Source organism: Bolinopsis microptera, chromosome 1 (assembly GCF_026151205.1).
Source record: "Bolinopsis microptera isolate Bmic1 chromosome 1, MBARI_Bmic_1.0, whole genome shotgun sequence".
In the NCBI taxonomy this organism is placed as follows: Eukaryota; Metazoa; Ctenophora; class Tentaculata; order Lobata; family Bolinopsidae; genus Bolinopsis; species Bolinopsis microptera.
The window spans coordinates 5,757,537-5,774,526 of record NC_087072.1 but is presented as its reverse complement, the minus strand read 5'-3'; the positions used below and the strand labels follow the sequence as shown (position 1 = coordinate 5,774,526).

The following is a 16,990-nucleotide window of genomic DNA, read 5'->3' as shown; positions in this document are numbered from 1 at the left end:
AGCTTTAAGATGTGACTCACAGCATCAACATCGAGATGTTTGGAGAAGTCAGGCCAGTGTTCCTCTGTAAAACGGATCAGGACTAATTTGTTAACTTTCTTTAGTAACGGTATCATGCCCTTCCTGCAAACTCTTCCTGAAACATTTTATAGTTATTGCTAATATATGTCATTAGGAAGGAATCCGAAATAACTTTGAGCCACTAACAATTTCGATTTAATTTGTCTGGGGGAAAGGATGGATCTGATTATTAATTAAAGCGGATGGTTTCCCGATAAAACTAAAAGGAATGTACACTGTTTAATTCGCACAGCGAAACCATAAAAAGTAGTTGATTGCAGTTGCAGAAGTCCATGCATTATCCAAGAAGCCGGATCGTTACACGTGAGCTTCTTGGGGCTTCTTGGATACTGCGGCAGTATTACTGCCGAAATCAGAATATTGAGAATCACTCTGTTATCCCTTGTTAACACTATCCACTGAATACCGATAAAGAGACTTTAGGAATGTGGAACTTCGAAAACCACGACTCTTCTTATAGCGTTATAGTTAATCGCTTTACTACCAATGTTTTAAACCATATCCATATTTAAACCATTACATAGTCTCGTCCATATTCCTGATCAACAACTCCAACATTTAATTACGCTAGTCAGTAGTCATGAGATGAAGGGTGTGAAGTGATATGACTATTGTCTATGCTATATACAGTTGTTTTAACTTATTAATTATTATTTAAACTTACTAATAATTTTCGCTTCAGTTTACATTTAGTTCGATCTATATTCAACTTCATATAGAACTTACTTCAGTAGGCAGTAATTCCTTTTTATTTCCAGAGATGTATTGGGTATAGTTGATCTCTGATCGCAATGCCAAACAAGTGAGATTTAAAGTGACAAATTAGATTGTCAAAGTGGACTGTGGAGGGTAGTAAATTAGTTTAATAACTAGGTGACAGTTTGATTAAAAACAAAATTAAAACTGATTGATTTAATATGGAATGTGCAACTTTGCAACTTTCTCTCATGAAATCGACCTTGAAGGTTTTGTGATACTTTATCGTTGTTTCAAAACTGTTCACTATTTAACAGTACATTCCTTATTTCCAATCCGAGCATTAATTTCACTATATCACAGTAACCACTAGTCATAAAGCAGATATGTGGTCAGTAAGAATCGACCGGAATCCCGGCTTAGTCCCAGTCACAATCGGCCCATATGTACTTGGAATCCCAATCTCGGTTTTTTCAAAATCAATGAAAAACACACGAAAAACCGTCACGGCCAAAAAAGCGGTCCGGTTTATCCTTGGTGGGAGGTAACAATATTACTCTCAGATCTAGCTTCAAATTTAGTTTCAACTCATTATTCGAACTCAGATTTCGCTTTAGTTTGAATTTAGTTGAGTCTAGATCAAAATTTGAGGAAAATTTACTCCATTCGTCTCTTGTAATTGGATGTAGAGATTCGAGTATAACAAAAAATTTGTTTGCTAACTTAGAGGATATTTAATCAGTTCAAAAGCTCGGTGACAGTTTGATTGAAATACAATTGCGTGCTCTGTCATGTTTGTCTGCCGCATTACATCATCTTCCTTGATTTAATGAACTCACTCCAACAATTTCACGTACAATTTACCCCACTACTTTATTAGTTTATTCTATGACTGTACACATTCAAGACTATAAAGTGCCTCAGAACCAGTTCCCCAGTTCAGGCAAATTGTCTTTTAACAGCTCCAATACTATTTTAACAAGATGGTGATAACTCGATAGCATCCTGCAGTCTGCACTTCATTCTCGGTGGTACACTAAATTCCATCTCTTCTGTCTTTTCATTGAAAATGACACCTCAATTAGGTTGTTCTTTGTCTTCTCGGTTTTCACTCAATTTTGGATAAAGAAGGGTGTTATTGTTCAGGGTATTGTTCAGTGAGGGTATTGTTCAGTGAGGGTATTGTTCAGTGAGGGTATTGTTCTGGGAGCAAGTGGGTTGTTTTTCTGTCTTTGTATTGTGTGCGAATAATTAATATCAGCCATGATGGGTCTGTGGTATCGATCTAATCAGTAAATATCACAACTTCTGTGGCTCTATCAGCCATGTAGTTCCATTATAGTGCCCCAGTATGAACATGCACCACCTAGCTGCATGATCACCACCATGTAGTCACACTAATAAACTAGCAGATAGCACTGTCAGACAGGTTAAAGCATGGTAAAGTGTTGGTAATCACGTGGCTATCACGTGGTCTCACGTTCTTTCAATGAGTTTCTTACCTTTCTGAAGGACAGCCTGTAGGAGGTGACCAGTTGTTTGGGAGTAGTTGTGGGAGCTAAGCCGAGTGGCTATTTGGGATATCATGGCTTGGTATGCAGCATCACAGGGGTGGAGGTCTTCAGAACATACCACTTTTGTAGCCACCTGATAAGGGGAGGGTATATTATTATCTTATCAGTTATATCACTATTAGTCATTGGTTTCAGACTCAATCCAGTATGAGGTCGTCTTCCACCTGCTGACTGAATTTATTGGCACTTGTCCAAAGGGAGCCGTTTTAATCTGCTTATATTAGCCCATATCCACCAGCGTGCGCTTTTTCGCATAGCGGGCTCTCACCAGCCCGCTGTCAAAGGGCCCGATATCTCTACAGCCCGCTCATGATATAGCCCGCTAACAAGTGACATTTAATTTGACCAGTAGCAATATAGCCCGGAGTTCTCTAAAATATTTTCAGTTTCTGTATCGTCTCCATGTGAAATTCCTTATTACACTGACTATATTATATACATTTTATTTTTGTGTCCGGTAGGGCTGCTCATGCAGCTCGTGAGCAGATGACATGATACTTTGATTTATATCAAAGTTATTATAACACACTACATAAGAAACATCAGCACTATAATCCCCCTATATTATTGATATTCATCGTCACTGACATTACATTCATTATTCCCACGGCCCAGGAATGCAGTGCATCTCCAGCCCCTATATACGACACAGCCCTTTATGATTGGCTTACATTGAACACGTGACGTGTTACCATGGTTACAACAATTAGTGGCGACCTTTTCTAGAGTCGACTTTTATACAAGCTCCATTGTTTATTTATAAAATTATATATTAACTGTAATACGCCCGCTGGTGGATATAATCCACATCACCTCGACCCGCGGGCGGAAAAATCGTATAGCACTCGGGCCCGATGGGCCCTCCGTGCTATACGAAAATATGTCCTCCTCGGGCTAGCGCCCTCGGGGACATATGAAATATTGCACGCGCGTGCGCGTGCAATATTTTGTTCCGCCCGCGAGTCTCCGGTGATATGTATATATATCTTTAAAGAAATGCAAAATATCTATACACTTAAAGGAATGCAACAGCTGAGTACAGTTGACTAACTTTACACGTGGTAGTGCTAATCTTTGATTTGATTTGCTCATCACCGTTCCAGGGTCAGTTTCAGATTTGTGAGATTAATCAAATTAATAACTAGTCAGTTTATTTCCCCAGCTTTGTCAGCCTCCAACAGCTATACATTCCTTACATTCCTTATATTAGGTGTCCGTCATGGCCTACCTCTCGTTCAGTCCCCTACAGTTGATACCTGCACTTTTTAGCACACCGACACGGTTAAACACCTGTTCTAGTCTCCAACTTGGAAACTCTCCAAGTCTCCATATTTGTAGCAACTAACCGAAATAAGAGGGGTAGCTACAGTAGCACTGGCAGCATCACAGAGGCAGTTAACCAGACTGGTATAGTCCCGGTGCTCCATACTCCCCGCAGTGAACTGAGTTGAGAGTAGAGGGAGGTGACCTGTCCTGAACTCCTCCAACACTGGGCGCAGGGAGGCGGTCTGCTCCTCCAGCTTCAGGCCCTGATGGGTGGTTACTAAGTTGAAACATTATCCTTATTTTTAACTTTATATGGTACTGCATAGTTTAATTACTGTTCTGGTAGTACCATAGTCGTTGGTTGATTAGTTGATAAGTCTTGACTGGGTTAACAGAACAATGTCAAAATATCATCTTAGTAGTTTTGATTGAAAACAGCTGTACTCGTTTATTGAGACTTATAAGAAAACAACATAACATACATAATTAAATGTTTCCTGTATTAAGCTAAATTAGATCTAAGTTTCAAGGGAGCTGTCCTCCTGCCCCGTGAACGATTATGATTATCGAAGACACGCTCCGAAAAGTTATACCAATGACAGACAACTGTACCGAACCTAATGCGGCTCATTAATTTACAAATGAATTATGTACAGTAAAACGTGTAGTGGGTCCCCAGGTTGCGCAGATCAGAACCTCCCATAATCTTACAGTTTTATTATATTATTTTACTGTTTGGTAATAAGTCTCAATACAGAGTTTCAATAGAGGACGCTGAATCGACTCCCAATCGAATTCCGCAACTTTCTGATCAAAGTTAGTATTGGGAACCGATCACTTCTTACATAATCTGACCACTACTTACAGAACGACATACGTACCTTCATGACGTTAATGAGGTCAATTTTGTGTTTGTTCGAGCTGGTCTTGTCGAGTAACAGAGTGTAGATTGTTCTCAAGAACTGTGTCTCCGACAACAGGGTCTTCTCCACGACACCACTCATCAGACTCACTATCTCCACCAACTGTATCTTGTGGTCAGGTGACATGAGACTGCTCGTCTCAAACACTTCCCAATTTGACAGCAGCGTTTTTAACAGCTCTTCTCCGCTGAAATAAGGGGTTTAGGATCCAGCTCATAAACTAATTTAACATGAAGAAGTTTCGTGAGAAACACATCTTCTTCACATGATTAATTTTCAATAGGTTAATAAATTATAAGGTTTTGGCATTAGAGCGAGCGGTTTTAGACATTAAAATGGTTTAGCTCTTCGGGTCTTGGCTAGACATATGTTGGTAGTTGTAATACGAGAAGCTGGCAAAATGAATTAAGAAAAATGACCAGTAGGTGCGATGATCTTAACTAATGATTTACGTAGATTTTTAAGAGTTAATGACCTCTTAATCCCGGTATGATATCGGGGCACAGTTCTCCTATATGTATATATACGATATCCCTATTTCTGGCTCGGTAAATTGTAGCAACTCATTTTTATTTAATTGTTGGGGCCAGCCGTAACTACCAACTACAGTGGTTATTTTTCTGAGGAAGATAATGAGTTGAACTATTTAAAGTTTCATCACACGTCTCCCAGGATTCCAGACGTGAACGCTGTTTACTTTCTTAACTTAGAGTGATTTGTTAACGAAGACGTTTTTATGAGACTTACAGAAAATGGGAAGCTCAGACAAAATTTTGTCCTTATTTTGTATTATTTGTCTGGGAGTTAAGTGAGGTAAGAGAGAAGGTGTTTGTGGTTTATTTAGTCTTATATTGCCAATAATAAGATTCTATATTAGATATTTATTTGACATAAACTTTAGTCTGGCCACCCCATTGACGAATTATCAACTCCTAGAGGCAGTCCAGCTTCTGTTTACAGTTCTCATTAGAGGATTGCGCAGACCGAGATCCCCAGATTCTGCAGCCCCTTCATCTATGCTTATTAGGGGCTATTTGAATTGAATTGAAAATTCTCTCCTGGCAAGCTAGGAGGGAATTTTCAATTCAATTCAAATGGCCGCTCCGAGTAAAAAAAGCCATACTGTCATAAGAGCATTTCTCAGCTGGATCGCGTGTCTCAATATCTTATAACTTCAGTGGACGATGGTCCGCCCTGTACAATTTACAAATTACCTGGCCAATCTTCGAAGACAGATTTACACAATTTACGAGATTGATCAGCACGTTTTACTATTTTGCCAATATTGGATAGTATAAAAGGATGCATCTTTTGAATATATTAGATAGGACATCAACTTTTTCCACATATCTAAGCTATATTCATGTCCACGTTATAAAGGACGAGACCTAGCAGTAGAATAATCAAGAACTAATTCAATCAATGTTGAATACCCCCGGAAATTAAGATAAGCCCGATATATGACGGAACGTCTGACATTTGAACTGGCCATTCCCGTTCGACTGCAAGCCTTTCCCCTGCGACTGCGAGCCTTTTCCATGCGACTGCGAGCCTTTTCCATGCGACTGCGAGCCTTTTCCGTGCGACTGCGAGCCTTTCCCATGCGACTTGGGTTTAAGGTTCTGTAATCTGTATATCACTCTAGACCCGCACTAGAGCCGAGCTGGTCTCGTACAACTAATCGCATTAATAAGCTCCCACCATAATATGCTTTTAATCAAATCGAAGTCAAATACCTGCTGACACAATAGTCGGGCCCTTTTTGTTCTCGAGACAGTCACGATCATCAATGGTAGTTCCCTTATAATGGGCACAATATCTTAATATCAAATCAGTGCACGTCACACTGTGGTTCAGCACGACACTACGACAGCTAGTAATGATATATCAAGTACACCTTCTCCTCCGTTTTATGATAGTCTATTGTAAGTTCATTGATAATCAATATAAACCAACACCCATCTCAGTATAGTTGTATCAGTTGGTGGATTATGAAGTTTTCAGTTTCACTCCGTGTTGTAGAAATGATTTAAGAGGTCATTAGATCTCAATTTAATAGGTTTAACAACATTTGCGATTTTTTATTAATTATTTAGTTAGTTTTGCAATTAGTTAATTAATTAAATAAATATTCAGTTGATTGTGTAAGTTTAATACTAATAATTTATAATTCCGGAGGTATCGATATTTATTAATTTCGGCCTGATTATACATCTGAGAAAATAGTGCATATATTACGCGAAAGATAATACACAGTTCAATTTTAAAGGTCGACTAAAAATACTCATACAGTTGTTCTATGGGAGTTCAACTTGCAAACTATCCGAGTCGGCATGTAATTGAATTTTTGTTAAACGCTTTTTCAGTTTGTGTTTTTGAAATTCACGTCAGGAGAGTTCAGGAGGGCATCGACCTAGAGAAAATTCCAAAATTAAAAATTACTTTTCATAGCAAACTATTGTCATATCTATCATTGCACATATTCATACTATGAGCAATATAGTTAATTTAAGCTATAAATAACAAAAGGTCAATCAAATTAATATCGACGAAGACGACATATTCTTTAGAGGCCGTGCCATGTCGTAAATATGGCACACACCAATTAATCTGCCAATATTATGACATGTTATTCTGTGGCACAGCACGGAGTCCTGGCTCTTTATTCGTTTGGGATTGGTAAATCGTTAGTTGATTTACAGACTCTCCCATCTTTCATATCCATGATATAATCAAGTTTGAGATAACATCCTTCAAAATAACAATGTCCAATTAGCAGGAAGATTTGAAATGTTGACGAATGAAACGATGGATATCTCTACTGCGATCTTAACCAATGAGATCTGTAATTCCCTATCACCAGATGGGGAATATTACAAAGACGACATGAGAACGTGCCAGCTGCTTGCTTCTGATGGGTATCGTGTGGTATTACCTGTTCTGGGGATTATACTGGGGATTGGTTGTGTTACCTTGAACAGTTTGGTGGCGGCCTTCTTCAGCACCAAAACCGACCAAGTCATGCACCTTATCTACTTCCTGTTGGCCTGCTCGGACATGATTACAGGAGTTGTTGCAATCTATCAGGGCGCTGCTGTCCTCCTGACAGAATGGTTCTTCCCAGCGGCCCGACTGCACTTCTACTCTATTTTCTACGTGGTGGGTCAGCTTCCTCTTCATGTCTCTGCCTTCATTAACGTTCTTCTCACAGTAGCAAGATCCACCTCCATTTTCCTCCCCCTCCACATCGTCCGCAGAGAATACATTAAACTGGGTATCCTCATTTACGCAATAATATGGTTTATTCTCATAGTGGCAGAGTGGGTCATTGCTCATAATGTTTCTAAATTTTTTCAAGCCGATTGGACTTCTGTCGCGGGTTTACTCTACGTCTACCCTAGACCAGGCGCAGGCCTCGTCGAAGAAAGCTTTTATCAGTTAGGAGGAGACGTTATATATAATGATCTTGAAACATGTCGGAGAATTCTAGTGATACTTCTCACAGTTTTCATACCTTACGGCCTGCCCTCCATCATTTGTCTGATAAGTGCGGTCATGCAAGTTCGGCAGATCTTCATCCACACCTCCACCCAAACTCGAGAGAAAAGTCAGAGAAGGAACAAGAAAATGTCCGTCACTATCATCTTGTTAACAGGAGTTTTCTTCATCTGCAACACAGCATTCCTGATGGCGATGATAATAGACATGGAGATTGAACTGGACACTAGTGAGCACTATAAGAGAGGATTTGTCCTGTTAATAGCTAGTAACCATCTGCTCTACCTCAACTCTGCTCTAACTCCTCTGATCCTCATTCTAAGAGGCAGCACCATGAAGGAGTATGTCAAGAGACGCTTCAGTGTTAGGAAAACCTCCGGAAGTGCTCACAGTAGAAGTAGCATGTCAAACAGTTTTAACAATACACATAATCCCGGCACTAAGGTTTAAATTACTCAGTACAGATGAAACCTCTGAAGTAATGAAACTTGCTGAGGAACGGGGTCAATTGCCAACGAGATTAGAGACTAGAGATTGACGAAATTTCACGCTGATTTTGACACTGCTGAGTGCTGAACTAAAATATTTGACGAGATGAGGAAATCTCAGGCAGAGTTTCATCAGATGGCTGGTAAATAAACCTGCATGTGATTTTGGACAAAGCTTCCTGTTTTTTAAAAGTTATTCTTACCTGATTCGATGGTTACCGGTGCCCTTCAATTTGATCAAAAGCATTATAATTATTGTGATTATTTATCCAGGTGATTCAAGTTTTTGGGGATAATTTGGTCATCTTAATTTGGAATAATTTTTCAATCTTGTAACTATCTACCACGACAATCTAACAAAAATTGAAATTTTTAAAGAGATACGATTTTTGGGATAAATCTTCTACTCATGATTTTCCAAGGACTATGTATCATGTTTTGGAATAATCAATCACGTATTCAAATTTATCTACCCCTTTTAATTTTGTAACGCTAATTTGTTGTAACGCTAATTTGTTGTGAAGCTACCCGTTTACAGCACGCTCATTCATACTACCAATTTCAATAATTATTATCATGGCAAGTATCTTCCGCGATATGATTCATATAATAATAGTGAGATAGCTACTGAAGGATTGTCCCCCTATTCGTTGAAAAACCAAGAAAAAGAAGAATTCGCGGGGAAAAATCATTCGCGAAAGACACTTGCCTTCAGTTTTCGTTTGTGTGTATATACTATATACTGTGTGCTAAAAATCGTTTTACCAAAACAATTGTCTTCCTTATGATAAATTATGATGTGATCAATTTAAGGCTTAAATGCATCACAAATAATATTGGAAATTCTTTTAAAATGTAAATTCATCACGACGAAGGGGAATATTTATAATATTTTTGAAAAGCATACATACTTACATATTAAACAGTGAAACAATGACTCTGAATACCATGGAATGTTGAGAATTTTTTTCAATTTATTTTGGTGACTAAAGTATAATGACACCACTTGGTGTACGTGCATCAAGAATAGCGAGTATGCATGATGTCTAAAAAATCTTGATTGGTCAAAATATTTGAGGATATTGATTTTTCTGTTGATTGATTCGTACAATAATGCACTTTTTGATACAATGATTGAAATTAAATAGACTCGAGACAGCGCTAACAGTGTCCGTAAGGCGTACATCGATAATGGGTAAAAATAATAATGGAGATGATATCATCAATTATAATTTACTAACATAAAAGATCAAAATGGAAACATGAAAGTTTTGTACTGAAGTGAGTCCGATTTGGATAAATTGTGTGCAGAATATGTTGTTGATGCAGCTTTGTAGAAGATGTTGAAGCAGGGGAGGTGGAGAATTGTTACGATTACAAGGCCAGCAGTAGTTCCTGAGACAGTAGCAATCTGTAATAGCAGTTAGGGCATCTGTAATAACAGATGTAACTGTAAGGTCATTCTCAAACTCAGGGAGATAATGGTGCTATATCCTTTTGACGTTCTCGGACAGGTTAGACTTGATGATAACCAACTCAGTAAGAGCATGTTAACATCATGACAGGAAGAGTTTTCCGAAGCAGCTGCTAACGGTGATAACTCAATAGTTATCAGGGTTCTGACGATCACCTTTCTTGTGAAGAGGGGGTTGTTATGGAGCTGCTCGTGGAGAGAATAGATCACGTTTGGAGAAGAAGCTGGCTACATTTCGGTATTTCATTTGAAACTAGGTTCTCCAATATGCTTTTGTTGTTATGGAGCTTCTTAATGGCGGCACTAATCCCATCCGTTAATGATTGATGATTCAGCCTCTTGACAGGTTGGTAGCTTCGTGGTCTCCATTTGAGCTAAATGGACCTATATGTATTATGTCAAACACAATACACAATATGTCAAACACAATACAAGGATCCGCTAACGTTAACCGGCGTCCAGCTCCAAGACGTCGTGCTCTTGAGTATTGTTCCTCACAACCTCCAGCCCCAGTAGGGTTAAGGCTACAATTAGGGTAAGGGTTCGGAAGCCACAACATCCTGGGCTACGAAGTTGTATGGAGGACGTCGGGAACACATTTTACTATTGCTCTGGTATCTTTAAAGTGTCTGAATATATTTATACAGTTGTGACTTGGTACAACAGCAGCCTGACTGCTGCACCAGAGACGCATTAGAAATACAGGTGCAGGAAAGATGGGACCTCGTCATTACGTGGGAGTAATGAATGAGCACATGTTGTAATGAATGAGCAGTGCACGTGTTGTAATGAAGGAGCACGTGTTAACTCTAGTTACAATGCACAAGTAAATCAGGCTACTTTTTAGTTTTTATTTCGACTGGTTAAGCTATTACAGGTCACCAGTGGGCACTGTAACTGCAGTTCTTTTGCTTCACCACTGGTATCATATCTAGTTAACAGGTACTACTGTTCGGGTTCTGATGAAGGACAAACAGTTTTAGAAAGTTCTATGATTTTGTATGGTGTCGATATGTCCTTATTTTCTTTCGCAGTCTCAAAATCAAAATTCTGCATACTGTTGTCAAAAATTATTCACTGTCCTAAACTTTTTGTGTTTAAAAAGGGCTAAATCCTTAACTTAGTAAAATATCGCTGCAAGGATACCTCGTTATCCAGGAGTTAATGAATTGCAACAAGAGAATAAGTTATTAGTGACGGTTCCATGCTCAGGTAAAATGAGCATAGAGGCCTCCCATGTAAATGAAATGGCTGCCTTACTTTAAGTATTGTGGCCACGATCACTACAGGCACGAACTGTGGCCCAATTCATTTCCAGCAACATGCTTCAGTTCTTAGGTACATAATATACACCAATAACCATTTCTCGTTATCAAATACCTCATCATTCACGAAGATATAGTAAGGCCCCTTTCTTTTATCCGATAATACAGCGTTCAATTTTATCAAATTCTACTCGTGCACTATTGTGGACATTCCACAGTTACGATAACTACCACCATCCTAAGCTGAGTGCTCCATTTATTTACCGAGACTGATTACATGCGAATATTTTAATTTCAGATCGATAGTAGACATTATCAGAGATGTAAATGAAGGCATCAGCTATCAGTCACGTACTTTTATATTGCTTGCTAAAGCATCTAGGGTTTGACGGGTTTTATTTTGTCCGTATTACATATTACATATTTGACCAAAACCCATAATCATGGGTAGAGTGTACCGCTGCCAGTGTCTCTCTTTTCCAAACAAAAGGAAATGATATTAATTTGAGGAACAGTCCGCTAATGCAAATTGATACCGAGAATGAAATCGGTCGCTCGCTTTTTCAAATCAATAAGCTTTATTACAATTCGTAAGCCGTGATCGAAGTAAACTAAAGCTTAAACAATTAACCTGTGGTTCGAGATGACTGTATCGTTTATACTTCTGAATCTACGGACACTTAAATGTAGGCTACAATTGACTGCAAAAAGCGTCTATACATATATAGTATATATATATATATATCTTCACGACAATCTGTTGTAAAACAGGGGTTCCAGAAAACCCACTTCCCGATACTCCTGAAACATGACATTTTTTTACAGTCGATTTGGACAAGGTCTAGACGCCCTGCAAAGTTTCAGATCTCTAACTCAATTTTAACATGGTTTTTAAGGCACCTGAATATGGCGATTTTGGGTTTTTTACCTAATTTCGTATAACATGCTGGCGCGTATTTTGCGCAAATTTCTTAAAAACCTCCATATAACTATTTCTTATTCCTGTCATCTTCAACATTGAATTAGAATGTTTTGAACTTAAATGTACCTACTGAACTACTTTCGATGAGTCTTAATGCCTGGAAAACAATAAAGGGGATATAATCGTATAGGGGGCAAATAGTGTTGTGAATATAAGGGCGACGGTAATGCTTGCCAGCATTGTGATTATAATATACGAAATTGACATATTTTTATTGATTGTCAGAGTGGGAGGTAACTGATAATGTGCGATAAGGATCCTTAACAAGGTTTCATTGCCTATAGTTCACGAAGGGCTTTGTCTTTTATTTGGAGAAGCTTTTGACGATCTCAACACCGTGTTCCGTGAAACTGAAACCATTATTGTCACTTTTTAAAAATTGTCATTTCATTTTTATCATACCACACGAGATCAAATTTAATAGATCAATGAAGTCGCCAATATCTTTATTAAATCCAAATATCTAAATCTAACGTCCTCCTCTTTAGGCTAACCACGTGACCACTGACCAGGTAAGCAACTGTTGCACCTGGTCTATTCACTATAGATTCCATCATATCATTTAACTTACTAATGTGTCAATGTGACTACTTGGCAGATCTATGAGACATTCGTTGATGAGCTCAATTATCAGATAATTAATAGTTAGAACTAGACGTTACAGCTGGTAAAAACAAGTGTCATTAGTGATAGATAATTCAGGTTGTAGTTGTTGTAGTTGTTCAAATATCAGGTCCCAGAGAGGGGAGTATTGATACTGAAACGTGTGAGCATAATAACAGTACGTAGAGGGTAGTCTCTCCATGTTAGCTGTCTGGATCTCCATGATATCTGGAGGATCTTGTAGCCAGAGTTATATCTTTATATAAAAACAGATCTGGCTGAGCTCTGTTAACGAGGTGAGTCATTCAGATTGCTGAGATTAGTTAATACTAATACTCAATCTGGTAAGCAAAATAAAAAAAGAGCATCATAATGGAGACCATCGAGTGCTTCAAGACGGAAGCGCTAGCCGACAAAGCTAAGGGGCCGTTCACATATTACTTAATCAGCCGAGGGGGGAGGGGGTTCCCAAATGATTACGTTTGATTTCGGGGGGCGGGGGGGGGGGGGGGGGGGGGGTGTTGGCTGTTGATTACGTAATCAACATTTTCTTTTTTACCCTCTAGAATAATAACAATTCGACAATATTTTTAATTCAAATTCCGCTCAATTTCACTCTGATAGTGATAAAATTTAGGAATGGATCGGGTATCCGGCTGCTAAAGTAAGTAGTTGGGAAGGTGCTTGGCCGGAATCCGGATATCATAACAATTATTTCGGCTCATAATGATCAGGGTAGCATCAAACGTAGAGAAAAGTGTTTCCCAGGGAAAAAAAGTCGAAAGGGGGGGGGGGGGGGGGGGGGATCAGGCCATGATTACGTAATTTCGCTGTCAGGAGGGGGGGGGTGGAGGTTGATAACGGAGGGGGCCGGGGGAGGGGTAAAAATTGCTAAAATATTGATTACGTAATATGTAAACGACCCCTTATGACGTCACATGATGCGATGACGTCACATGATGTTATGAAGTCGCGTGATGTTATGAAGTCGCGTGATGTTATGACGTCAAGTGATGTTATGTATGGACTGACGTATATAATACTTGGGGACTATGAAGCATGATAACATTTGGTATTACACGCAATTGTCTTAAAAAACCTTGTTGGTGGATTGAACATTTCATCAATTCTTATAATTAGTGATTTGTCAGATGAATTTGCTTTAGTTTTTAAATTTATCTTTATTTTTAATTATTGATTTCATTGTTCGGGTTTTGTGCTTTTTAAAGGAATACAAATATAATGTAGACACTTAACATTAATAATTGCTGATTAATTAAATTCTGTGTAACGTAGATTTCATTTTCCAGCTTCGACTTAAAGTTAAAGCTGTGTCCAACCGATTGTGTTTGACCATTTTGTTTTCTGACAACTTAAAAGCTCAAAAATCTATCATGCCCCACACAAACCGTTTTTAACGTCCTACGTACACTAAAAACCCGATTCACCGTTCAGTTTGCGGGAAAAGAAAATAGTAAATTGGGGTTTTACTGTACGTGCGTCGTGCATGATGATTTCGAGAAAAACGAAATCGTCAGGAACCTGTTCAGAGCGTGACGTCACGGTCGATATTGCGAAATCCTTATTAGAGGCCATTATATTTCTACTGCGTGGGGTTGACTATTAAGTTGCTATAAATGAGGTAGTTGACAGAACCACCTGTATTTAATTGCTATTGTTAGAATAGTATTCTACCTATTCACAAACTGTATGTGTCATTTTATTTAAATATCACTGTGATTTTAGCTAATCTACAAGTACTTACCTTGGGACCCCAGGCTATAATGTTCATAAACATATAATAAAGGGAATGATATCTATCAACTGCTTTCAATCCCATGGAAAAATAATGTTCCAAGCCGAGGTTATCGCCGTTCAAAGGTCAGCGCTTATGAGTAATTGTAATGTGTGAGCGATTTTCAATTGCGCGCCCTGAAAATCGAACTTCAAAATCTATCTTCTCCTACAGTTTTTGAGCAATCATCCTGAAACTTTCAGGATATATTCTAGGGATCATTTGAAAGAGATTGCCATAACAGAATGTTGCTATAGGCCTTTTAAACATTTTAATTCGATTTTAAAATTGACAACCCTCTAAAAATTGTATCACTGACCCACACTTTTTAACTTTTTATGCACAAATTATATATATGGGGCATGGGTCGAACTTTATATATAAAGTTCGGCCCATTTTTCTATAGTAATTGTTGATGTTCGATTTGCGATACATTTGATTCTAATCAAATCAAATCAAATCATGTCACCACTGTTAACTGTAGACAAGCGAAATTTTACCATCCGTTATTCTCGGATGATCAGATCATGTAAGTCAGCCATGCGTTTCAACATTCCACACCAAGTTTGTACGGATCTTTTTTGCTATAAATCTGGTCACGTGATATTGACTATAGTAGAGATTACACTAACTCCCCCAGTAAGGAGGCCCTCACTGTTCACGTCCTAAGTCTACGTGTTGACTTATTAGAGCCACTAGTTAAGTGGTACCTATGTCAGGCAGGTCCGTTAGCAAGGTCAAAGGTGCACATCACTCGGCAAAGGGGCACTCTATACACTCGGTGCTTATTTAGGTGCTGACTGCTGAGTCTAGCTGTTAATATTTAATATACATTATTGTGTTCCAATATGTTCTTGCAAAACTAACAAGCTTGATTCACTTTAAAGACTAACATTTTACACTTTCCAAGTATGAACCAGTTTTAAACAGTTTTAACAGTAGGTTCGCTGTTTTAATAGGTTCGCCACAGTATATGAAGCATAATTTAATCCCAGCCGATCAATTTGTGTCCGATGATCACAAAATTTAGTAGAAGGTTGTCGAATGCTTAAATAATAAGTTGATAACTTGAAATTTATAAATCAGGCTACTACTTTAACCAGCCAATGCAATTCTCACTTATCATTAGCCAAGTAACCACATTAATTTATAAATGCAATATTGGATTATAGAGCTCGGGTAGGTGTTATTATGCACTCGTAAGTAGGTAGTTCTGAACAGAGGCCAGCAGCAGTATGGTTTTAGTTCAGTCCCACTTCAGCTGACCAAACACGGTTTAATTTACAGTTTCAGTGTTTCATTCTGACTCTTGTATATATATTCTTGCGTTTGGCTATAGAACGGTTGGCAGTGGTTGAGTAGGAATAAGGTTAAAGATTGAGATTGGTATTTTATTCTTTGTTATTGAAAGTGTTTACTATAAGATGACAGTATGGGATGGAGGCAAGTTAGTTACGACTAAGTTATAAAATTCATTATTTACTTGTATAGTAAGTAATGATATTAGAGTGAAAACTTTACTCCTCCCGCAAAGATTGAAAATCTAGCAATAAGTAAATAAAATTATGAGTAAATAAAGAAAACCATCTAGTAAACAATGGTCAGTGATGTGACCACTTTTCGTTATGAGACACGACTCTATAGTTTGCCTACTATATAATATATATTATAACAATAGTTATAGCGCGTCTTAAAACAATATAGGTACCTCACATTTATTAGGATCGACGTTTCCCACTTCTTTCTGGTTCTATTAACCAATTAATATACGTTTTAATTTTGCTTCCCATGATGGCTCTAGTTATACTTATCTTACGGTCGATGAGATTGTTTCAAGTATTTAAAACATTTGTTGTACCAGTACATATGTTTCTGTTTAACATTTTACTTATTTAACAAATCTCTCATTCCCAGCAAGATAATGACAACAGCCTACCCCTCTCTGAGAGAAGTGTACGAGTCCCTCCTTCAGAGTCCCGTCTTCCTGGTGGTGTTACCCTGTGTTAACCTCCTCATCGGCACCCTCACCCTCACCCTCAACACCTTCACTGCACAATTCTTCAGAAGTAAAACCAACAGCACCATGCACCTCATCTACTTCGTGCTGGCTTGTTCAGACTGGGTAGCTGGGGTAGCTCTGATAATCCAGGGAGCTGCTCTGATCCTCTTCTCCTACCACCCCGGGATCCTGGTGATGATGTGTCCTGTGTTCTATGTGTTAGGACAGGTTGCTCTCCACACTTCAGCAATGTACACTGTACTGTTGACTATCGTGAGGAGTCTGATTATCAGACAGCCTGCTTATAGCGTCAACAGAAGAGCAACTATTGCGTCCATCATCGGTA

The 16,990-nt window shown here is 38.5% G+C and overlaps 1 protein-coding gene across 1 annotated transcript in view; it reads right to left on the bottom strand.

Moving 5' to 3' along the window:
- LOC134814935 (DNA-dependent protein kinase catalytic subunit-like) overlaps nucleotides 1-16,990 on the bottom strand; it is a 45,360-nt gene that overhangs the window by 27,331 nt on the left and 1,039 nt on the right. The window contains exons 2-5 of the mRNA XM_063823289.1: nucleotides 4,499-4,727; nucleotides 3,698-3,880; nucleotides 2,280-2,424; nucleotides 21-136 (exon numbers count right to left, since the gene is read on the bottom strand). Of these exons, the coding sequence (XP_063679359.1) occupies nucleotides 21-136; nucleotides 2,280-2,424; nucleotides 3,698-3,880; nucleotides 4,499-4,666 (612 nt within the window). The 5' untranslated portion in view covers nucleotides 4,667-4,727. The remainder of the gene's footprint in view (nucleotides 1-20; nucleotides 137-2,279; nucleotides 2,425-3,697; nucleotides 3,881-4,498; nucleotides 4,728-16,990) is intronic.